Source organism: Brassica napus, chromosome C7 (assembly GCF_020379485.1).
Source record: "Brassica napus cultivar Da-Ae chromosome C7, Da-Ae, whole genome shotgun sequence".
In the NCBI taxonomy this organism is placed as follows: Eukaryota; Viridiplantae; Streptophyta; class Magnoliopsida; order Brassicales; family Brassicaceae; genus Brassica; species Brassica napus.
This window is the reverse complement of record NC_063450.1, coordinates 43,065,363-43,089,956: the sequence shown is the minus strand read 5'-3', so window position 1 is coordinate 43,089,956 and position 24,594 is coordinate 43,065,363. Positions and strand designations below refer to the sequence as shown.

Genomic DNA, 24,594 nt, shown 5'->3' with positions numbered 1-24,594 from the left:
AGAGTATTATGTTACTTTTGCAACTGATTGTTCTTAATTGGTGAAGATGATTTCATAATTCAAAGGCAGACAATCTTGCACGTAGTGCAAAAAAACAACTGTCATTTGTTGTCCATGTAGATACGGAGCTATCAGTTTGATTCGCAGAATCTATATGAGTCTGTAGTTGTCAAAAACAAAAGTTAGTTCAAGATACTGAACTGTAGAATATAAAAATTGCACGCCGTTTTCTGAGCAAACGCAGAACAGAGAAACAACACACCAGTTGCCCCCTCGCCTTAGCTTAGCTCCATGCCTTGATTCATCTTCTATCTTCCTCCATCGTTACGTCACTGCTTCACCAACAACAACAACACACACACACACTCTATTTGGACCCACCAAATCAGACGAACAAGCCCTACCGGCGAAATCAAGCATTAAATTCACTCACGCTTTTCCCGTGAACACGATATTCTATTTTTTGAAATCCCGACAAGATCTCTCTGATTGTTTCGTTTCAAAATTCCTCGGAAAAACCGGTAAGAACAACGAGAGCTTTTGTCTGCTTCTCTACATGTTTAGATTCTTTGCTTCTAATAGTAACACTAAGCAAGTAAACAGTTGAAATCTCCTTAGACTATATGCTATTTTCAATCTGGAATGGTTCTGCTGCTTATTCAGATTCCAAGTTTTCATCTTTCAGTGATTTGTAGACTTGTGGTCTCTAGAGAAATGATTTGTTTCATTCAAAGTTACTAACTTTGTTTTTTTTTTTAATTGACGTTTTCAGAGTATATGAGTTGATCAAAGAGTGTGGTTAAGCAATGTCTTCTAATGATAGAGAGGATTCATACAATGGGCAGCTGTTGAGAGACATCAAGGAGGTAAGTAAAGCTCTTTACTTGCACAACGCACCTCAAAGACCACTCCTTTCGTTGCCTCCTCCTGTCCGCTCTAGATCTGTCTCCAAAGGAACCACAGAGAGTGGAGTTTTATTGCCAAGTAAGAAGAAGAAATCATCGGTATCATGGGATTGGAAGAAGCCTTTGAAAGCCATAGCTCATTTGGGGCAGCGTAGGTTTGATGTTTGTTTTCATCTCCATGTTCATTCCATCGAAGGCCTGCCTTCGAATTTGGATGGCACTAAACTAGTTGTCCAGTGGAAGAGGAAAGAGGAAGTGATGTCTACTCAACCTTATAATGTCTTGCAAGGAACAGCTACGTTTGAAGAGACTTTGACGCATAGATGTTCAGTCTACGGTAGCAAACATGGGCCGCACCGTTCTGCGAAATACGATCAGAAGCTTTTCTTGGTCTGTGCATCTCCTGTTGATGCTCCCTGGCTTGTTCTAGGGAAGCATTGGGTTGATCTCGCCAGGATCTTGCCTTTGTCTCTGGAGGAGATGGAAGGTGCGAGAAGCTCGAGGAAGTGGAACACGAGCTTTAAGCTATCCGGTGTGGCGGCTGATTCTGCTGTGTTGAATCTTAGTTTTGATTACTCGGTTGTCACCAGCTCTGTCTGTGATTCAGCTAGTGGTGGGAATGTGATGCTGAAGAGGGTTGGTAGTGTTCCGAGTATGGAGCGTAGATCTTCACCGGTCGATGATGGGAAGGTCTCTCATCAGCTCTCGCCGAATCTGAGTCTGGATCTTTCAAGGTCTGTTGATCTTCTCTATGAAAAACTTGACGAACGAAACCAAGAAAGATCAACAGGAACTAAGGTTGAGCAAGGTGTGGAGACTGATAGGCAAGAAGATGACCCTAAGAACACTGGAAAAGAAGTAGGAGAAAGAACTGATTCAAAGGAGATTGAAATTATTGATGTCTATGAGTTACTTAAAGATGAAGATGAAGATGCAGAGGAAACCTGTTTTGTTGATCAGTTACCAGTGGCGGAGCTAAAAAGTTCTGACTCAGTTGAGATTAAATCTTCATCAGCCATCGATGATTCCACTGAGGACTTGGAAGTTAAATCTAGTTACAAAGCTGCACAAGTATTAACAAAGTCAAGAAGCTTGGATGACATTACTGAATCTGTAGCTAATGATTTTCTAAACATGCTTGAACTTGAGGAATCTTCTTATGTTTACACCTCAGATGGTGAGCCTACATCTCCTCGTGAGTATCTGCTCCGTGAGTTTGAGAAGGAGGCTCTCGCTTCTGGTAACTGTCTATTAGAATATGTGTCTGATATTGATGAGGAACCGAATGATTTCTCGTTCTCCTCAAGTTCTGTGAGTGAGGGAAAGTCTCAGCTGTTAATAAGCAGAAGGAATGCTAAGGAACTTGAAGACTTGGAAACTGAAACTTTAATGCGAGAGTGGGATTTAGATGACAACAGTTTTAACGACTCTCTCTGTGTTTGTTCTGATGGGTTTGGAAGTCCAATAGAGCTTCCAGTTGACGAGCGGCCACTTGGAGATAATGTTGGTCCTTTTGTTTGGACAAAAGGAGGAGGGTGTATCCGGTCCATGAGTCCGTTACTGTTCAGAAAGTGTAAGGATGCTTCACGTCTGATCATGCAAGTTTCAGTTCCTGTGGTGTTGGTACCAGAGTTAGGCTCTGGTGTTCTTGAAATACTCCAAAGCTTGGCAGCTTCTGGAATCGAAGGGCTTTGCTCTGAAATTAACGCATTAATGCCTTTGGAAGATATTGTGGGGAAGAAATTACATGAAGTTATCGAGGACACAACACTTGAGAGGTTCAGATGCTTTCTACCATTGTTGATTCGTTATGCATAATATTTCTATTTTTCAAGTTTATTCTAAAGTGATATAGTTTATGAATTGCAGAAATGTACATGATTGTTCTTCAAAAGAAAATCTTGGGGCCTTTGGATCCAATATGTGTTCAGGTTATGTACCTCTTGACACTCTTGCTTCCTTAGCTATGGATGGCATAGAGATTCTCTCGGTAGAAGGATTAAAGATTCAATGCAGCATGTCAGACCAAGATCCACCATCAGTCACTGCAGCCAAACCCATGGATCACTCTGAGGCTTTAGAGTTGATTAGCTTTTCGTTAACGTTGGATGAGTGGTTAAGGCTTGACCACAGAAATTCAGACACTGAAGATACCTCTAGGAACAAGTTGACACTTGCTCTTAGAGTGCTGCTTAGAGATCTATCTCGATATAACGAACCTGTTGGTGCATCTATGCTTGCTCTGATCCAAGTTGAAAGGTCTCTGGTTTCCTCAAACCCACCTCTGTGTAGTTTGGTTCAAGGAGAATTCTTTGGAAACGATACACATTTGTGGAGAATCACCGACATTGGTCTTGCGGGTTTGAAAACTGAGCCTGGTGTAGACCATCCGTGGTGCACGAAGACCCAACAAGAGTCTGGATCCTGCTGGTTACTTGCCAGTGGTACTGGTAAAACCATTAACTGTCAAGCTTCCAAGTCAAAGGCGATCATTGTATCAAACCCACAAGCAACCAGAAAGAACTTGGATACATTGTGGAGTATAACAATCGATAGTAGGCACAATCAAGAAGGTGATTTGAGCAGCTCTGCTTCCTTTGTTCCACTAACAAGAAATTCAGATGTGATATTTTCTGATGAAATAACAAAATGATTGTGATAGTAGCAATTTCATTAGAGCATATTATCTTATACATTGTTTCCACACTCTGCTTAAGAGCAAGTCGTTTTGATGTGAAAGCAGCTGTCCTTTTTTTCTACTTGAAAGAAGTAGATTCAGATGTCATCAGTTATATGAATGTGTATGAGAAAATATAATTTGTTTGGTAAATATATTTCCATTTGCATCGATGCTTCTTCCCTTATAAAAGTTGATAATATTTTTCCTTTTGAGTCAAATATATGATTTTCTGTCTTGAGTGTAAATACTGCCTGTAGGAATCTCTGTAATGTAGCTTGGTCTCCATCTAAATTCAAGGTATGCTACATAGTTTATGGACGCTCTGTAATTATTTGCAATGGCTCGTTTACAGGTATTTGATTCAAATCATCAAATGTGATGCCTTCTCTGTTCCTTGTGTATGACTTCTTCATTATGCTCTATACAGGTTCAAGGCTGGTAAGAAGCAATCATGTTCATCAGTGGTTTGGGAGTTGGTCTGGTAATTTTCTGCTTATACATGAGTTTATTCCAAGATTTGCTAATTTATGAATAATATGAGATTCTCACTTGGAACAAAATAAGATGCTAGAGAAGTATTCCAGACTCAGGATATCATAAATCGTTCAAAATTTGTCAATCAGTTTACATTGAGTATAGCATAAGTACAATAACCATTTGAAAATCGGTCTCTAGAACAGATTCATAAGAAATATAAACGTGAATAGTATTGGTTTCAGTATCTTTACTCAGACTGTGTATTCATGCCGTCGTAACCATAAGTTGAGAAAACTCTTAGGAACCTTAGTTTATGCTTGAGTGATTGTGGAAGCCTTCATAAGTTGTTATCACAAAGCTCGGATCATCTCCATCTCGTTCAACCCTTTTCTTCACGGGACAGCCATCAGCTGAACACTTGAAGTAGTTTCTGCAAATTACATGAAAATCATTACAATCAGCAAGAGGTACATTCCTATTTTTTATTTTGGTTTCTCATATTTGGTATGCTCATTTAATATTGGAGTATGAAAGTGTTGTTCCCCACCTGGGATTTGGGCTGTTCTTCACCATCTTTTTCCCATACTTTCTCCACTTGAACCCGTCGTCAAGCACTTCTACTTCAGACTGTGTCTTGAATGCAACTCTCTCTTTTACTTTCTTCTTTTCCTTCTTAATCTGTTTTTCTTGCATAAGTCAATAGGAAAAAAGAAAAACAGTATCAGCAGAAGATGACCTGTAAATACCGTTTTGATTCACCTAAAAGTTCTTTGGTTTAAGTCCTAATATGTCTATGCTTTTCAAAAACTATCTTTGAACCAGCCATCTAATGGTCTAGTTCTCTGACGCATCAGGTTTATGAAACCCTCAAGGACGCATGTTTTAAAGGAGTTTATATATGTTGACTGATAAACTTACCGGCAGAAGCGGTGGGTGTAGCAGCGGCAACAGAAGCGTTGGTACATGGAGATTCGGGATGACCGTAACCGCTAGAGGAACCTGAGAAGAAGGCAGCAGCATGAGCACTATCACTGGTCTCATAACCATAAGAATGATTCATCCCTGAAACCGCAGAGACAAGATCATCGTCCATCCATTCATCTGACAAGTACAGATCCGGAAGGTCGAAACCTGAGTAAGTATCATCGCTGAACCTCCTCCCCAAGTTTGTCTCTGCATCATTCATAGCTATTTATGCATACACAAGAATGTGTGAGTAGTGCCTATATGTTTTCAAAATAAATCTTTCTTTTTCCGGGTTTTGAAGACTTAACCTTAGAAAGGAAGCTTCAAGGTAAATGTATAATAAATATATAATATGTAGAAACGTGTACTTGTTGAAGGTACAGATACATAAGAAGATGGATGCTTTCAAACTAGCTTTAAGTCTTACAAAGACCTGTGGTTGACTTGTGTCTTGGTCCACGACTACTCTTTTTTTATTAATTTATTTTGTCCTAGTCTTCTTTCAAGTCTTTTCATAAGTCTTCTCGTGCAAGGACTTAGGCTTAAGTTACGGTATATAAAGTACCATCACTGAGAATCAAAATACCAATTTATTTTGAAGCGATAGAGACATACTTGGCTGAAATGAAATATAAAAGATATAAAAGACTTACTCTTATGAATTAGGCTGTTGAATTTTCAAGTCAAGCAGACTTTGTTGGGTAGAGATTCTCCATCTTTCCTACTTTTTACATCTTACACCCTACTAAGTAGTAGTAACTTATGCAGTCTAAGGCGGGGTCATATGTATTTCTTTTTTAGTTATAAGAATTGAATAAGGAGTAATACATATATATTATAAGATTTGTCCATATGCGTGATATCTAGATTTTTTTAATTTTGGTTAGTCAAGTTTTAATCTTGGATAGGTGTAACAACAGGTGTGAAGGGTCCGTTCTGTGATGTTCACAGTCTGTTCTTTGTTTCCAGATTTCATTTTTGTTTATATGAAAATAAGTGCAGAAGGATGAGATAGTTACTTACTTGTTGATGATGCCCCCTGACACAGATTTGCATGCTCATCATTTGGCTATGATTGGACATTTATTTCTGTATGTAAACGGTGAATGATCTTTGTAAATTATGTTTGATATATAGTTTATCTTGCTGAGTTTTCATTCCTTGGAATGATAGGGAAAGGCAAGTTCAATGGTTAGCAGCAGCACTGCATGCAGCCAGAAGCAGGTTTGGAGGTAGCCCACAGTTCTCACGCACATTTTTCCACATTTTCAGTTTGGTGGTTGTCATGAGGATTGTTAAATACTCTTATTTTCTAAGTTGCCATGCTACATGTTGCCTCTTTTGTGAAAGTTCATGATGCCTGTTCAGCTCCAGGAAACAAAACAATTAATATTGCTGCTCTTATGAAAGGACAAGGACAAATCATGGCACGCGAGCTACATCAAGAACGAGTAAAGCGTTTGGAACTGACTATTAAGCTGGCCTGGTGCTACCAGTATCCTTCCCTTGCCCTTTTTCATGTATATATTTATCAGAATTTGTTCGATGGTTTTGTTCCATGTAACTTGAATTTACATGGAATAGAAGAACAAATCTCATGACATGATTGCTTTTCTTAACCCTAAGAAGTAGGTATTGAAGTCTTTGCAAAGGTTAACATTACTCAGTCTGTGGTATTGGCTATCTATTTTAGGATCTGTATTGTCGGAGTCCAATTTTCTTCATTCTTTTGTTTTGATAGTCTACCGTGATCCGTGAAGAGAATCACTCTCTGAAATGAACAATAACAATCTGGTATTGTTGTCTAGAGCTGTAGCATAAGCAGATGCAGTCATTTAAGCCAATGTTCTATATCTTTGCGTGTGGCTGGTTATCGTCACAGGTTCGAGCTATATTGTTGGATCCATTTAGTTCTGGCTTTGGAACCATTACAAATCATTTGGACCTTTCCATTCATCAGGTTTTAACTGAAGTGTGTGTTATGTTACGTAGTGACTGGAACCTTTAAGACAGTAGTTTTCCATGTAGATAACAAGAACTATAACTCCATGAGCCATGCACTCTCTTGTGAGTTACATACGTGTATCATGTTGGTAAAAGCAAATATTTATCCATGGTCCACAATTTACTATAGCAGTAGACTACTATTACGTCTCATGTGCATATTGTACATTTTCTAGTGCCATATATTATTTTATTGTGAATCTCGATGAACCATTAGTAAGGTTATTGTTGCTATTATAGCATCAAACACAGAGTTGACTTAAGGTTTTCTAACAAGATCACATTGCCTTTGGATTGCAGCTGAACATATTTACTCATGATGGATCCGGTCGAGGACAACGAAAGGATTCTTCATCGCTTTGTTGACCAACACACAGAGATTCTAATGTAACTAATCTCTCTTTTTATAAAACTATACAGCAAATTGTCGATTAGAATACAATTTATTTCTCAAAAAGTTAAATGAGAAACCCACAGAAAGCGGCAACAAAGAAAATAAATGTGACTGAATAAGACTGAATTAAAAAAAATGTGGACACCCATAGAATGATGAAACAAGTGGACGACCCAACAGAAGAAGCCAATGTTAACCTCAATAGCGGCTAGTCTCACCAACGTTAACCAATAACAATTCGCCACTTGTCCAATCATCCTCCTTCCCATGTCTCTCTCTCTCTCTCGCCCACCCTTTTGAGTCTGTTAAAGGCCACTAACCTCGTGTTATCCAATACGACCCATCGTTTTGGCTCCCTTCTATTTTTATATAAAATATATATTCTCTATCGAGTTCACAGTTTTATAAGCTAATAAATCCACAGAGATCTTCCCCATTCTACTGGTTTATATCTACTCCTCTCTCTTCTCCACATGATATATTTCATAACACTAGCGAATCAATAGAGCTTCCATGTTTTAAGGTCGGTCACTCACAAGAATACATCTCTCTTTCTTAGTGAAGTCACTTGATAACTGAAGTAAAAAAAAAAGATTAAGTTGAAAATGAGTTTAGGTGCTTTGATGAGTGAGAAGAGAGCAAGATCAACTTCTTCTCAGGTATACATGTCCAAAGAAGTAGACTGGCAAATGCTTGATAAGTCGAGGTTCTTCTTCCTCGGAGCTGCTCTCTTCTCCGGTGTATCCACCGCTCTTTACCCTATCGTCGTCCTCAAGACACGGCAACAAGTCTCACCGACGCGTGTCTCCTGCGCCAACATCTCCTTGGCCATCGCTAGGCTCGAGGGTCTTAAAGGGTTCTACAAGGGCTTTGGTACGTCTTTGCTTGGAACCATCCCGGCTCGTGCTCTCTACATGACGGCTCTGGAGATCACCAAGAGTAGTGTAGGCCAAGCAACTGTTAGGTTAGGTTTGTCTGATACAACGTCTATGGCTGTTTCCAACGGTGCGGCCGGTTTGGCCTCGGCAGTGGCTGCTCAGGTTGTCTGGACACCGATTGATGTTGTGAGCCAGCGGCTTATGGTTCAAGGAGATTTGTCGTTGAATAAGCATGTCCCTGGAGTGATCAGTTCTTGTAGGTACGCTAATGGGTTTGATGCTTTTAGAAAGATTCTTTACAGTGATGGACCGAGAGGGTTCTACAGAGGGTTTGGTCTCTCTATCTTGACTTACGCGCCTTCCAACGCTGTCTGGTGGGCGTCTTATTCTTTGTCTCAGAAGAAGATTTGGTCTCGGTTCAAAGGTCCACATGGCCACAAGGAAGATGCTCGTGGCTCAGTGGCGGTTCAAGCGCTGAGTGCAGCCACAGCGAGCGGTTGCTCAGCTTTGATAACTATGCCTGTAGACACTATCAAGACGAGGCTGCAGGTTTTAGACGCGGAGGAGAATGGGAGGAGACGAGCAATGACGGTGATGCAGACGGTGAAGAGCTTGATGAGGGAAGGAGGAGGGTTTGGGGCTTGCTACAGAGGGTTAGGACCAAGGTGGGTCTCAATGTCAATGTCTGCAACAACTATGATCACAACCTATGAGTTCTTGAAGCGTCTGTCTACAAAGAAGCAGAGATGATATATGATAATAAACCACATTCATAGTCAAAGTTTCTCTGTCTCTTCAAATCTAACAAGATACTTTGATTGGGTTTTTAAAATATTTTCCTCTCTAATAAACAAACATGAAACAAGAGGCTAACTAGCGCCTAAGATAAAAACCAAATCACATGAAGTCTTAACTCAACCAACAAATCTGATCTAACCAAACAGTTAGGGGGGCTTGTTTCATCATATGCAAAAGCAAATAGACAAAGGGCGGCGGCAATAAACAATGTAAATTTTTAGGAACGAGCTCTCTTGTTGCTGCAAGATGGGCACTTGTACTGCTTGATGTGCTCAGCTCTGGCTGGTGTTATCTTCACACACTTCCCATGGAACCAGTTCTCGCAGAGGTCACAGCAGATCCAGAACTCATCGGCCGCATAGCTCTCACCGCATGCCCCACACTGTGTTTCCCCTTGCTCATCATCATCATCCTCATCTTCCTCTTCCACACCTTCCTCTTCCTCTTCATCTTTGGGCTCTGGCTTTGAGTATTTGGGCTTAGGTTCTGATCCTCTCTGTCATTTTAAAAGGGATTTTTAGTAAGTTGGACAAAAGAACAGTGCACTTAAGAGACAAAGCTTGTTGTTACCTTGGAGTTTGACTTGGATCTGTTGCTGCTGTTGTTGGAAACAGATGATTTCTCCTTTGATGCTTTCTTTGCAGTGCCAGCCACAACCTCAAATATTGATGGGAGGTCATTCATCATATTGAAAAGCCGTTTCCTGCATCAAAACAAAAGGTGGAAGAACATCAATCACAGAGAGCTGCAACTGTGAGGGAGTAGAACACAGACGCAAGAAGATACATTACCTATCAGCTTTGTCAAATCCAAACCTGGCTCCGAAAAAGAAAGCAACTGCAAGAAGCCATGCATCACTGTGGACAGCAACAAGGGACAGCCAATCCTTTTCCATCATCCCGTCTCTGGCAAAGTTGATACCCAAGACAGGCTCTGGGAGCTCCGGAGGAACCTCTTCAGCTGGTAGATTCACTTCCCAGTGCTCATTCGGGTGCCCATATAGGCACAAGTTCTCCTTTTCTACAATCACAAAAGAACCAAGAACTTTAAACAATGACCAACACAAAGAACTCACAGAAACAAATAGAAGTCTACAACCCCCAAATCTGTTATCTGTCTCCCCTGAATCTACACTATTCAAACAACTCACATTCTCATGCCATCTAAAGCACAGTGCTAAAACCAAACGAGAATTCACACAAAAGAACATTTATTTTTGAAAACCAGTATTCAAAAATCAAAACTTTACTCCGCTTACAAGGAGAACTCAGAGAAATCTAACAGATTCAAAAAACAGAGAAGAGAAACCACCAAACCCCTAATGCATCATTCAACACTCAGCTCCAAACAAAGCACAACAAAGACAGAGACTTTCGCCAGCGGAAACCAATCCCACAAACAAAAACCAAAACTTTACTCTTCTATTGCTCATAATTTACAGAAACTATCAAAAACCCTAATGCTTCATTCAACACTCAGCTCAAAACAGAGCACAAAACAGAATAAAAACAGTGACTTTCGTCAATCCCACAAACAAATCTCTGAAGGTAAACACTCACCTGGATCACAAAGTCGGTAAAACTCCTGAACATCTGCTAAAAAGGCAAATTAAAAAAGTTGAAATTTTTAACGACAATGGAAGAAGAAGAAACAAAACGAAGAGCAATTGTTGACAGAAACCAAATATTACCAGTGGTTAAAGCCTTAATCATGCCATTCCTACGACCTTTAAAATCCCTAAAAACCTCCTCCACCGTGCGTGGGTTGTACGCGGCACCACCACCGTCGCCACCTCCGTCCATAATCTTACACAGAAGTAAGTATTTTGACTTGCCCCGAAGAATTGTGTGTTTGAGAGAGAGAGAGATAGAGAGCGGACACTAAAAGAATTAAGCAGATTTAATAAGAGGAGGATGAGTCCGCAGATGAGAGAGAGAGAGAGAGAGAGAGAGAGAGAGAGAGAGAGAGAGGAATCCGATGGGGAAAGGAGCACGAGAAAGCGTTACCTTACTAACCTATAAGATCTTTACACGTGTTTTTGTTTCGCTGTCGCCTGAGGGCCGGCGATGACACGGGAACCTCCTTTGGTTATGTTTTGGGTTGTACTAATGTGTTTTATGGTTTTCAATTTTGTGTTTGAATTTGTTTAATTTGGATTAGAGAAACCATCAGTTCTTTAGCATCATATTCTTTTCAGTAGTAGATGGATATATTAGACCGCCTTTTTAGTTTCTTCATTTTCGATATCTACTTTTTCGTAACTATACGAGATTCTGAATTTATTTGTTTTGTTTGCGTAAAAATTTATTTGTCAATATGATATCACTTATATACTAAAGCACAAGTCACTCAACAAATAAAAATTTGACATGTGGAAAATGTTTTAAAAAATTAAAAAATAATTAACTGAGAAAATTAAAAAATGTCCTCCAGCACGTCAAGTGTGGGCACTATCTAAAATACCATCGAGTCCGGATTTTTTTCCAACTTGTTCGTTTTTTGGTAACATGGATCATCTCTTTTGGCGAGTTACTCCAAAGATGGATGACCACCAATTTGCATGGATATTATGGTATATATGGAAAGGTCAGAACAATAAAGTGTTTAGTAATCTGGATATGGATCTAAGGGAAACACTTAGATTAGCAGAACTGGAATCGACACTTTGGGCTGAAGCACAGGTTAACACTGATCAACGAAGGGAGAGGCAAGTACAGGCCCGACCTACATTAGAAACTACAGGACGCTGGTGTTTTATAGATGGTTCGTGGAAAGAGAATGAACTATTTTCGGGACAAGGATGGTATAGTACCTTACCAGGTTTTGATGGTTTATTAGGAGCAAGGAATGTAAGGGCGTGTCTGTCTCCTCTTCATTCGGAGGTGGAGGCATTGATTTGGGCAATGGAATGTATGAAGAATCTAAGACAGTTTCAGGTTACGTTTGCAACGGATTGTTCTCAATTGGTGAAGATGGTTTCAGAACCAGAAGAATGGCCAGCATTTGAAACCTATCTGGAAGATATCAAGCTTTTACGAAGAAGCTTCTTCAACTCAGACATCATCCATGTTCCCCAAACGGAGAACCAAATGGCGGATAGCTTGGCACGTAGTGCTAGGAAACAACCATCTTTCGTCGTTCATATGGATGCGGAGTTGCCGATTTGGTTTACAGAGTCAATATGAGTCTGTGAATGTCTTGCTGTCAAAAAAAAAAAAAAAAAAATCTTCAATCCCTAATTTTAAGCACATATTGCCTATATTTTCTCATAATATTCCATCCACTTTCAAAATCAGTAGACCACGATTTTCAACATGTTTTCTTTTTATATATAATTTTGATCTACTAATTTATTTTTTATGTTTTTTTTTTCTCTTTCAATCTTCTCTGCAACAAATTGAAAGATTTTAAGTTCGTTCTTTCTTTACTTGCTAAAAATGAGAGAAATGAGAGATTGAGTATTAGGTTCGTTTGCCAAAAGAGAGATTGAGTATTAAGTTCGTTTGAATTGAACAGGTTTCTTCATGTCTTCTTTCTTCTTTTTTTCAGTGGCAATTCAAATTTTATTTATTCATCACCTGAATCAATACTCAGTCGATAAATACACCAGAGTTATGGGAAGAAATTGATACTGGTATGGTATTTTTTTAAGAAATTTCAATTTTAGATCACTGCAGTGTATAACTTAGAAACTTCTTCAATCTATTGATTTACATGCACTGTAGGTTATGGTTTGGAGACATGGGATGGAGCATAATCAAAATTATTCCTGTGAAAGAGACAAGCATCAAGTTTTCTCAAGGTTTTGCATGTTTTCCACTCTTTACTATTTTTCTTTGATTTATTGATTAATATTTCCTTTGTTGAGTCAATTATTTTTCAGCATTCACTACTGCAATTGTTTTCGACCCTAAAACTATTGTTGGATGTTCCGGAACCTGCATTTCTGAAAAGTAAATCTACTTTACTTAATTATTGCTAGACAATTCATTATAATTTCATAAAAAGCAAGCTAAAGATCTAAAATGTATCTTATAATAAATTTAATAAAGCATCAAAATAAGCAATGTGGGTTAGTTTCAGATGTGTGTTTTTTTAAAACATGTTAGTAAATTAACATAAAATATCAATGCAACAATTATTTAACTATAAAAATAAATATCAAATTTATTAGATTCATCGTATTTAAATTTAAATTAAATTAAATTATTTGTTGTTATAAAATCATAGAACAAAATTAATGGATTGAATAAAGTATTTTTAACTATATTTATATTTTGGTATTTTAAAAAGTTTTGCAAACATGTATCCATTTTATAGTGACATTTGTTTTATCCTTTCAGGTTTCAATTGTTTTGTTTCAGGGCCAGAATCTCTAATATGTAACAATGTTTATATAATATTAATAATAATTTATTCTGACTGAAAATTATAAAAATGATAAAAATTTAAAACAATAAATTAACCTGTGCGCAGCACAGGCGATATACTAGTCAAACAATAAGACTAATGATTTTATGGGTTAAAGATTTTTATTAAATTATCAAAATTTCTGTTTTTAAGTTCTGAATTTATATGTTTTGTTCGCGCCAAAATTTATTTGTGAATATGATATTAATATAGTAAACTTAACGGTTTTTATTTTGTTTTAGATATTTTATTAGATTATCGAAAATTTCTGTTTTTAGCGCCAAGTACTTTTTGGTAATATATGATACGATAGTTGTGATGTTATTCTTAATTTTTTTAGTTATTCTCAAATCTCATCTAATAAAGCAGTTAACATGAGATATAAAATTTGTGTGTCTTTCTCGCTAAAAATTATTTGTTAACATGATACTAAAACAATATATTTAACGATTTTGTTTTATGTTTGAGATATCTACTAATATCTATTAAATTTTCAGTTTTTCGCCCCAAATTGTTTTGGTAACATATGATACCATAGTTGTACTGTTTTATTTTATACATTTTCTTTAGTCATTTATTTTAAATGTTTTTTTATCGTCTCAAGTTTTAGTAATTGATAGTTTAGTTTAAAATTTTATAAAATGCTAAAATCGAACTAGCATATTCTTAATACTGGTGATGCGTCTGCCAAACTAAAAACAAAAATTAATATACTAACTTCCATAGTTCTTATAATGTTATATAACTAAGGTAACTATGACATATTTTGGGTGCGATCATACCAGCACTAATGCACGGGATCCCATCAGAACTCCGCAGTTAAGCGTGCTTGGGCGAAAGTAGTACTAGGATGGGTGACCTCCCAGAAAATCCTCGTGTTGCATCCCTTTTAAAATTAAAAAAAAAAAAAAAAAAAAAAACTATGACATATTTTGGCTATATGAATAATATTGTAATTGAATCATTTTTTTTCATATTGCAATTCTTCTAGTAATCTTAATAGTTTAAGTTAACCCATCAGTACAATGAACCAATTTTAGAGTAGCCCATCATCAAAATGGACCTTATAAGAACCCATGAATTAAAGATAGAAACAACCAAAGTGAACTGAAGTTAACAGTTTCATAGTCACTCCAATCACAAATATCAAAGTCGGGCTGTTTGTTTCTCCATCTGGATGAACCATCTGAATGAAGATGAGAGTTTTGTTTGTTTAGACACTAAAAGTGCAATTCATTCAGATGGATCATCCAAATGACTTTTAGAAATTTAGGCTTAATTTTAAAGTCAATTTAGCTGAACCAATTTGGATCATTTGAATGGAGATGGTTCATTCAAAATGGTATAATGTCTATTATGCCCCTAATGTAATTCATAAATTACAAACCTAAACATAATATCATTTTTGTCACAAACGAAAACTGACAAAACTACAAACACTTTTTCCCGTGCTAAAAACTATTTTTTCACGCAAAAACTCCAAAACTCCAAAACGCATTTTCCCGCTAAAATTGTGAAAAAATGTTTTCCCGTCAAAATTGCAAAAACGTGTTTTCCCGCAAAAACCGAAAAACATGTTTTCATGCCAAAATCACAAAAAAATGTTTTCACGCCAACACCCCAAAATACATTTTTCGGCCAAAACACAAAAAACATGTTTTCCCGCCAAAGTCGCAAAACCTGTTTTCCCGACAAAATTGTAAAAACGTGTTTTTCCGCCAAAACTAAAAAAATGTGTTTTTCCGCCAAAACCAAAAAACGTGTTTTCTCGCCAAAACCGAAAATTTATATTTTTCCGCCAAAACCGAAAAATCTTATTTTCCCGCGAAAACCGTAAAAATGGGTTCCCGCCAAAAACGTGTTTTCCCGCCAAAACCGCAAAAACGCGTTTTTCCGCCAAAACCGCAAAAACGTGTTTTTCCGCCAAAACCGTAAAAACGTGTTTTCCCGCCAAAACCGCAAAAACGCGTTTTTTCCGCAAAAACCGCAAAAACGCGTTTTTTCCGCAAAAACCGCAAAAACGCGTTTTCTCGCCAAAACCCGTAAAACGTGTTTTCCCGCCAAAACCGCAAAAACGCGTTTTCCCGCCAAAACCGTAAAAGCATGTTTTCCCGCCAAAATCGCAAAACGTGTTTCCCTCCAAAAACGCAAAAAATGCGTTTGCCCGCCAAAAACACGTTTTCTCGCCAAAACCGCAAAAACGCGTTTTTCCGCCAAAATCGCAAAAACGTGTTTTCCTCCAAAAACGCAAAAAATGTGTTTTCCTGCCAAAAACGTGTTTTCCCGCCAAAACCGCAAAAACGTGTCTTCCCGCCAAAACTGCAAAAATACGTTTACTCGCCAAAGTCGCAAAAACGTGGTTCCCTCCAAACCTGCAAAACCGTGTTTTCCCGCCAAAAACGTGTTTTCCCGCCAAAACCGCAAAAACCTGTTTTCTCGCCAAAATCGGAAATTTGTATTTTCCCGCCAAAACGAAAAATCTCGTTTTCCCGCCAGAACCGAAAAATCGCCAAAACAGAAAAAAATTGTGTTTTCTCGCTAAAATCGAAAAATCTTGTTTTCTCGTCCAACCCGCAAAAAGAAAACTTGTTAATTTTGAAATAATTCTAATGTAAATATATTAAACTAAATAATTAAATGTAATATAGTTAAAATTAATATCAAATATATGATTAAATCAACACAAGGGTATTTTGGTAATTTGTTTACTAAACTCATTTGAATGAAAATGAAAATAAAGAAACAAACATAAGATCCATTTAGATGATTCATCTAGATGAGCTATGTGAATGGACAAACAAACAATCACAAAAATCTGAATGGATCATTTGAATAGATCATACAAATGAATCATTTGGATGGAGATGACAAATGGTGAAACAAACAGCCCCGTCATCGAATCTCATGTCTTGGTGTCATTAATTCTCACTGAATACGGGGGGGGGGGGGGGGGAATCATCTAAATAAAATAAACTTTTGGAAGCTAAAGATGTTATATCAAATATAAAGAGTATTACATCCTTAGATTAATCATCACCAGTTCGGTCACATACTTTTCCTCATGCTCTGCTTTCACAACATTCATCAAACAAATCAATGCCACCAAGATCATTATGAAACTCACCAATGTCGTGCATTGCTTTCTCCAGCTTGAAAAGGTACTCCCGGTTGTTCCCACAAGGTCCAGAAGCTGTGGCGATTTGCATGGCCATCTCCTCCTGTGGAGCTGGGCCCAAGTAGTATTTGTTAGACTCTTTGTCTGGTGTTGACGTAAAGCTACAGAAGAGAGACACAAAACAAAACTGACTTTAACTTTGAATCTTCCAAATTAGAAACATCAAGAGGCAAAAGGGGACAAACATACACTATAACTCCGGTCAAGACTGGTTCGAATGTGGCAGTTTCCAGCATCCAAGAATAGAAACTACATTAAAAAAAAAAAAAAAAACTTTAAAAATTTGGAAAATACAACAATAACAAGTTTCTTAACGTGTAAAACTCGACAAGGGTTTTAGAGTCGTATTCACACTCTCTTCGTTCCAAGTACTCCATGGCTAGCTTTTCCTTCTCAGGTCCTCCACGAACACAATAAGCAGCACCCCACTATCCAAATATCGATGATTAATTTCAGTAATGTTTTAATAATAACAAAACTGTGTGTTTAAAGAATATTATTTAATAATAATTATAAAACATAACATATGTTTTTTTTCTTACGCATATAGCTCCGGCGGATTTCTCCAACGTGCAAGTTCTTGCAGGATGTTCAGGCGTGCCTCTATGATCAATACACGCTGCAGAAACAAATTCAGAATTTTTTAGCAACATTGATCTATGAGAAAATGCCTAGGATATCACTAAAAAAGTTTTTGTCACAAATATAGTCTATAAGAATAAAAATGACTAAAATAGCACTTAATGTTTTATCAAAAAAAATAAATATACACTTATACCCCAATGGTAAATTAATTTAGACATTAGGGTTTAGAGTTAAGGAGTGGGGTTTAGGATTTAGGTTTTAGGGTTTAGGGTTTAGAGTTTAGGTTTTAGAGTTGGGGAGTGGGGTTTTGGGATAAGATTTCAAATTTTAAAAAAAAAAAAAAAATTAAATTTTTCAAAAGATAAAATGCTATTTTGGTCATTTTAGTTTTTTAGGACTATTTTTGTGACGTAAATTTAGAAATATGCTATTTTGGAGATTTGCCTATGATCTATTTCTTTGTTGATAATTCAAGACAAGTGCGTTAAAAACATACCGAGATCGAAGACGCGTTTGTAGTCTTTGATATAGCCAATGAGTTTTTCGTCAAAATCGAAACCTGGGTTATCCGAACACCCACAATACCATCTTGAACGTTAAAGTCTCTTTTAGGAAGAAGAAATAGAAGAAAACAGGGAGTTAGAAAAAAGATATGTGATGTTTTTCCGTATGCGAGAATCAGATATTAATATAGAGAGACAAGAGTTTTGGAGTTTCGAAAGAGAATCCCGGGAACCTTGGGGTTATGATTGAATATAGACGGCTTTTTGGGTTTATTCGTTTTGTTACGTACATCTAAGCCAAACCTAACTCTTTTTAGTTACATTGAATGTAGACACTTTTGTTATTCTTAGCATATACAGACACAAATGTCTTTGGTCTAGCATAGCCTAGCCCAGGCGAGCCCCAAGCCCACGTTCTTTTTGAGACAACAGAAGATTGGAGAAAGGCAACAACGACTACACAACTCTTGGAAGTTGGAATCTTCTCTTCTCACGGTATCGACCTCCGTCACAGAAACCCTCGATGGCTTTCATGAATTCAAGATCAGCGCTTACTCTCTCACGAAAGGTCTTGGCGTCAGCAAATTCAAGATCAGCGCTTACTCGACTTATGTTTCTTTGTTCATTGCTTTAGCGAGCTGATGTGAGAGCTTTGTTTGAGCTCACGCTCGTGGATCAGAGAGGGAGCTTTGTTTGAGCTCACGCTTTTTTTTTTCCTAAAAACTCCTAAATGGAGCACACCATTGGATACACATTTTTGATAAGAGTCTTTTAACTATTCAGACAAAAAAATTTTAAAAAAATTTACTTTAATATTGCTAAGGACTCCAATGGTGTTACCATTGGAGATATTCTAACATTGCAGCGGTCTCTTTTAGTGTATTGAGAGCTATCCAAGTTGTAGAGAAAAAAATGTCTTTAATCTCTTTAGCCAAAGTAAGAAGACAAACAAATGTCAATTTTAAAAGAAATCAACAAAGCTTGATTGGTTAATTTTTGTGGAGCTGAAGGAAAAATTAGGTTGTCGAGCTTCTTGATATTGCCACTCGTTTTCTTTGTTATGGGGCAGATCGTTGTAATCATTAATTATTGCTTACAATAAAATACTAGACTAAGATCCGCGCCTTGCGCAGGATAAACATTATATATATAAATTATTTTATGTGTTATATGAAATAATAAATAAAATATATAATTAAATATAAATATTATATATATAAATATATAAATTATTACATACTATGAAATAATAAATATATATTGAATAATTAAAAGTCAGTAACTATTACATATATAATTAAATTGGTGCGAACGTATAAATCAATTTTATTAATCCAAACAATTTTTTAAAAATTTTGATAGAATATGTAATTAAATTTAAATGATATTAACATACATAGTATATTTTTAATATTAATGTCTATTAAATGATGTTTTCTACTCATATGTTTTATTTATCATGTGTATCTTTAGTAGCAAAAACTTTAAATTACTGATAATAAAATTTTCATTGTGGGATTAATAACTTTAGTAATTTATAATTTTAAAAAATTTATCAATGTTAGTTCAAAACTTTTATCAAAAAAAATTATTCAAAGTAAATTTTGAAATTAATATATTTATTTATTCAATATGGTTTATAGTTTAATTTAGAATGATATATATACATATATATTTTAAATTTTATTGATTAATTAAATTAGACTGTTATTTATATGATTTTTTAATCATTTTTATTTTGTCATAACAAAAATTTTAAACCATGGATCGCAAAATTTGAATGTGAGACTTTTAACAGTTTTAGTAATTTATAGTCTATGAAACATGTTTCCATGGACTAATTTATAGTCTAGGTTGTAGTAATGTTTCCATGTTTTATTTTTTTGCCTAGGAAACATTCCCTTAGAACTTCCTTTTTGTAAGATCTCTTTTCATTTCTAATGATATTAACATTTTAGCAAAAAAAAAAAGTAATTTATAATCGTTTTTTTAAATTCAAAATATAACATATACAGAAAAATCTAAATTTTTATAATATGGTTATTGTGATTTGTTTTAAATTATTTTAATAGTTTAAAATTAAACAAATTTGATAGAAGATACATTGTTTTTTATCAGATCTTTATTATTCAAAATCATTAATTGTCATATATACTTTAGCCACTTTAGGCAATTCCGTAATCTTTATTTAAGGAAATAATAAATGACATTAATAATGAATTTATGGTTAGTTTAATAAAAAGCTTATAATATAATTAGATGGACCAACATATTTCTCTAATAATTCTAAGAATCATCCTAGTGATGACACGTGGCTACAAAAAGAAGTTATAATGTTTCACAAATAATATATAGGGGACTAGAATTGGTTACGTACATCCAGGTTATAACGTATAGTTATAAGTGCAATTATGTGATTTTTTCGTGATTACACACGGATATAAATATTTCTAAAATAAATATACTATAATAGTTAATTGATATTTATTTTAAATTTTAAATTAATTAATAATTTGTATGCATTATTAATATTAATAATATTATATTACTTTAATTATAAATATGATTTTATATATGTTATATCTAATCGGTTTTGTTGTTTTTACAGTCGATTGAGTTATCATTTGGGTAAATTAAATTGTACCTTCGAATTCAACTGTAATATTTTCATTCTAAATATGAAAATTTTGATTAATTTCTTATTTTCATTTAGGTGGTTGTTGTCTTAGATATGTAAATATATTTTATGAAAATTATGTATAACTTAATATATATTATGCTTAGAATGAAATAAAAAATAAGCTAAAGTGTATGTTCTAAATTACATAAATTAATATAACGATAATATTCTGAAGTCTCAAGCATATATATAAATTTTACAAAAGAACTAAATTGTAACAGTTAGTTAACATTTTATTTTCATTTTTAATATGTTTTGAGTTGTCTTATAATTTATATTTATAAAATAAATTATTATTCTTATTGTAGTTAAATCTATGATTTTAGATATAAGTTGGATTAGTCGAGTCACTCATGTTGTGAGTATATTGAGTTACATATATTCTTTCAAATTCAAAATGAAGTATAATTATTATTTTATTATAATTAAGTAAAATCAATCAATTTTATTTATTATTTAAATGTGCATGTATTTTCATAATATTTATCAAATTATACGTTGATGTTTTTTTAAAAAATATCAGAAAATAAAGCGATGATCAATAGGAAGTTACATGCATAATTAGCTGATACGTTTTTCGAAGCTCATGAACACATATCAATATTTACAATAATTAAAATATTTTATAAATTCTAAATAACTTTATGACTTTGATTTATTGAAAGGAAACTGAAATTTATTTTGAATAATCTTAAAAATGAGAATTCAGATTTGCTTTGATATTTTGATTATGGTTCTATTAAGTTCCACAAAAATAAAACATAAAATTTAAAAACAAATTTAATATTAAGAAAACAATCAATTTTAATAATGATAAAATATAATATATCTACCTCATTAAACTATTTTGTAAATATTTTATCAAACTATGTTTATTTTTAAAATTTATTTTTAGTTTTTTTTAATATCTCTTAAAAATAAGTAGTAAACAGAATTGTGATTTTAATTGACAATAATATTATATAAGTAAAATATAATTTATCGATGTTTTTTTGCTGTAATTGAAATATATTATAGTCAACTAAACATATGAAAAATAAATAAAAAATTTCAATAATACTAATTATAAACTATTTTTAGTCAATTAAACATATATCAGCTTATGTTACTTAATTATTTTATGTAATCATCTACAAAAATATAGATATGTAAAAATATTTCTAATACTTTAAATTTTTTTGTATTGTTTAAAATTATGTTTTAGAAGAAATAATATTTATTTTTCTAATATCAAGATTATTTGTGTAAATTGTTTTTAATGAAATAACATTATATACAAATTTATATTTTTCATTTAAGAAAATCTATATATAAATAAAGTATTTTATTACTTACTTCAAAAGTATATTTTGCGTATTTTAAAAATATTTTTTAAATGTAATACTAATATTTTGTGAACTTTCCCTTTTTTATGAAATCATATTATATATACATATATTTTCGTTTTTCAATTCATTTTTTTAACTTTATAAAAAAAATCCTTTTTTATTATATGTATATATTTTTTTGGAAAATTTTAAAAAAAAAACGAAATAAAAATAATTTAAATGTAATATTTTTAATTAATTAAGAGTATCAGTGTAATCAATCATCGTGAGAGTTGATGTGAGAGCGACACATAGGAAACTGACTTCTCAAATAAAATTATAGAGATTCCTATAGTTTTAGGCGAATTTGGTATATAATCACGCAAAAAGAGTATACAGTTCTTTTAAGTGTTAAATAACAATTTTTTTTTGTAACATGTGTTAAATAAAAATTTAAAATAAAATATATTGCTTCAAGAACTTGTTTTTACTGAAAAAGATTAAATCCGAGTATATTAAAGACGCATGCTTAATTCATGGGTGGAGGTCAATCCACAGACGAAGCCTTCTTTTGGACCGAAAACAATAGTTCATATCCGCGTGACCAGTGGAGATCGAACTTCGGGTTCACCATTTCAGATTTCCCTCAAAGTGCCTTTGGCCTACCACCGCGTGGTTTATTGCTTAAAGAGTTTTCATGCAGTTTTGCTATGAACTAAATTAAATCAACGCCTAACTGAATTAGTTTAATCAAAATTTTATATATAGAATTTGGGTTCATTCTTTTTCTAAAAATAGGGTTCATACATAGTAAGTATCTAAATATTTTTACGGAACTACCTAAAACTAAAGAAAAACAAGCTGAATTAAACCGTGAATATTATTTTTATAAGAACAATGTCATTTAGAAGAATAACTTCCATTTTGTATTATTTGCAGATATAATCATTCGCCTAGTTAGCTCACACCAGTCACCGTATAGTCCTCTTAAATTTATGCGACGGTGGAAGTATTTACTATTGTCGTTGATAGGAGTGAGACATAAGATAGCGATGCTACCAAAGATCTTACTAAACACATGTCCCTGTTTGTCATTAACTCTCCATTTCCATGCAACGCAAAGACAAATTTCCAACCTATATCTTTTTATATTTACCGCTTCTTTCGATTAATCATCAATCACAGTAGCTATATACTATAGTATATACTAACTCCACATTACATCAATTTTGTTTGACACAAACAGTCAATATAACTTATATAATAAACCACAGAGTGAATAGATACTTATACTAAACATGTATTCAGTATTCCTATTTTCACAATATGTAGATATATATGTATAAGAAAGATTTAGAAGAAAATGGTGATAATGACGAAGATGTCCCAATAAATAATACTCCCTATGTTTTTAAATAATGCATGTTTTAGATTTTTCACAAATATTTTTTAAAAAATTAACTATCAATGCATTAATTTTTAAAATTATAACAATTTTTTAAAAATTATAACAATTTTAAAAAAATTATAACAATTTTCCATAAATTTAAACAAATAGCAATTCAATAAAAAATACATAGAATATCTAAAACATTGATCTTTTAGAAACAAGTAAAAAGTGTTAGAATATGGATTTTTTAGAAACGGAAAGAGCAATAATTGAAATTCAATGTGATTGTATTTATAAACATCGATATGGTCAAGAAAAAGAAAAATGAAGAGCCCCCATCATTAAATGAGGATACTGTATTGACAAAAAAAATTGAGGATGCTGTTGTTGGCTATGATTAAAGGGAAATTAGGCCAAATGATACCTAAAAAAGCTATAATTCACTAAATAACCAAAAACCCACATTTTCTCATCTTTTCTCTTTTTATCTCTCTCTGCTTTTTTACAAAAAATCTAATTTCCCCTTTTTTCCATGATTAAAAAGATATATAGAAGTAAATATTTTAGTTTGTAGTGTATAACTATAAACCAAGTGAAGAGGAGTTTGACTTTGACCACATCAGAATCTTTATTACGAACCCAACGCTTCTCAATGCAAAGATGCACATGCATGATGCATCCAACTACTTAAAGCCAAACATATGCATATGTGATTAATGTTTTTGAGCTTCTACTCCACGTATACGATTGATTGTACTACCATCATAATATATTTTCAAGATACCCTAGCAAAATCTATAAAAACATTTGCATTTTCATGCAGTTCAAAACTTCAAATTAACCAGTTAATGGTATAACTACAAGATATCACCAATTTTTGTAAAATTATAATTTTATAATTTTAAAATTAGGATTGTAGTGTTTTTAATGAAACTCCAGACTGATCTATGTGACACGCAAACAATTGAATATTGAAGAAATTTAATCATTTAGAGTAGCTAAAACAGGGAACAACAAATATCGTATATGCATGGTGCTATTCGAATTGTGGTCTAGTTCCACATAGGAATCTTTCCCACTTGGCACTCGGATATCAAAGTATAATTTATTAGGGTTTTAAATTTAGTGACCTTTTTTTTTTAATTTAGTAACATTTAAAACCACCATTTTCAACAAACAAAAAAGTTTATTATTGGTTTTTACCTGCTGTATTCACTTGTTTTGCCCGTTTTCTTTTTATTTTTGTAGATATTTTATTATATTACGTTTGCATTGATCAGTCGACCATTACAATATAACATGTTTTGCTCTCACCATTGAAGCGGTGGTTCTATGCTTGGTTCTTTTACTCTTCGTGAAGTTTGCAAAATTCTAACAACAAAACAAAGATCGTAGGTGCTCATTTGTAAATTAGAAGATAAATAAAGATGGAAAATTCGTAT

The 24,594-nt window shown here is 34.0% G+C and overlaps 4 protein-coding genes, 1 non-coding gene and 1 pseudogene across 6 annotated transcripts; 3 read left to right on the top strand and 3 right to left on the bottom strand.

Annotated features, from left to right (window-relative positions):
- Positions 1-233: 233 nt before the first annotated feature.
- On the top strand, positions 234-3,753 carry LOC106348739 (protein PLASTID MOVEMENT IMPAIRED 1-RELATED 2). Its single transcript, XM_013788539.3, has 3 exons — positions 234-521; positions 773-2,683; positions 2,775-3,753. The coding sequence occupies exons 2-3, from the start codon at positions 807-809 to the stop codon at positions 3,556-3,558; spliced, it is 2,661 nt and encodes an 886-aa protein (XP_013643993.2). The 5' UTR covers positions 234-521; positions 773-806; the 3' UTR covers positions 3,559-3,753.
- Positions 3,754-4,161: 408 nt separating this feature from the next.
- LOC106348741 (probable WRKY transcription factor 50) lies at positions 4,162-6,066 on the bottom strand. Its single transcript, XM_022706141.2, has 3 exons — positions 4,981-6,066; positions 4,610-4,748; positions 4,162-4,492 (listed from the first exon to the last, which is right to left on the bottom strand). Exons 1-3 carry the CDS (start codon positions 5,246-5,248, stop codon positions 4,369-4,371), a joined length of 531 nt encoding a protein of 176 aa, XP_022561862.1. The 5' UTR covers positions 5,249-6,066; the 3' UTR covers positions 4,162-4,368.
- Positions 6,067-7,827: 1,761 nt separating this feature from the next.
- On the top strand, positions 7,828-9,138 carry LOC106348734 (solute carrier family 25 member 44-like). Its single transcript, XM_013788535.3, has one exon. It carries the CDS (start codon positions 8,032-8,034, stop codon positions 9,052-9,054), a length of 1,023 nt encoding a protein of 340 aa, XP_013643989.2. The 5' UTR covers positions 7,828-8,031; the 3' UTR covers positions 9,055-9,138.
- LOC106348735 (PHD finger protein ALFIN-LIKE 4-like) lies at positions 9,057-11,072 on the bottom strand. 2 transcript variants are annotated; one of them, XM_013788537.3, is made up of 5 exons: positions 10,793-11,072; positions 10,662-10,694; positions 9,894-10,122; positions 9,673-9,805; positions 9,057-9,598 (listed from the first exon to the last, which is right to left on the bottom strand). In XM_013788537.3, exons 1-5 carry the CDS (start codon positions 10,902-10,904, stop codon positions 9,320-9,322), a joined length of 786 nt encoding a protein of 261 aa, XP_013643991.1. In that variant the 5' UTR covers positions 10,905-11,072; the 3' UTR covers positions 9,057-9,319. The 2 variants fall into 2 exon arrangements, with proteins under 2 accessions (XP_013643991.1, XP_013643990.1); XM_013788536.3 differs by having other exon boundaries at positions 10,662-10,697; positions 10,793-11,006.
- A 3,208-nt stretch (positions 11,073-14,280) lies between these two features.
- LOC125590952 lies at positions 14,281-14,399 on the top strand. Its single transcript, XR_007326949.1, has one exon. It is a non-coding gene; the product is annotated as a 5S ribosomal RNA (ribosomal RNA).
- A 2,087-nt stretch (positions 14,400-16,486) lies between these two features.
- LOC106348736 lies at positions 16,487-18,785 on the bottom strand (annotated as a pseudogene).
- Positions 18,786-24,594: the final 5,809 nt, after the last annotated feature.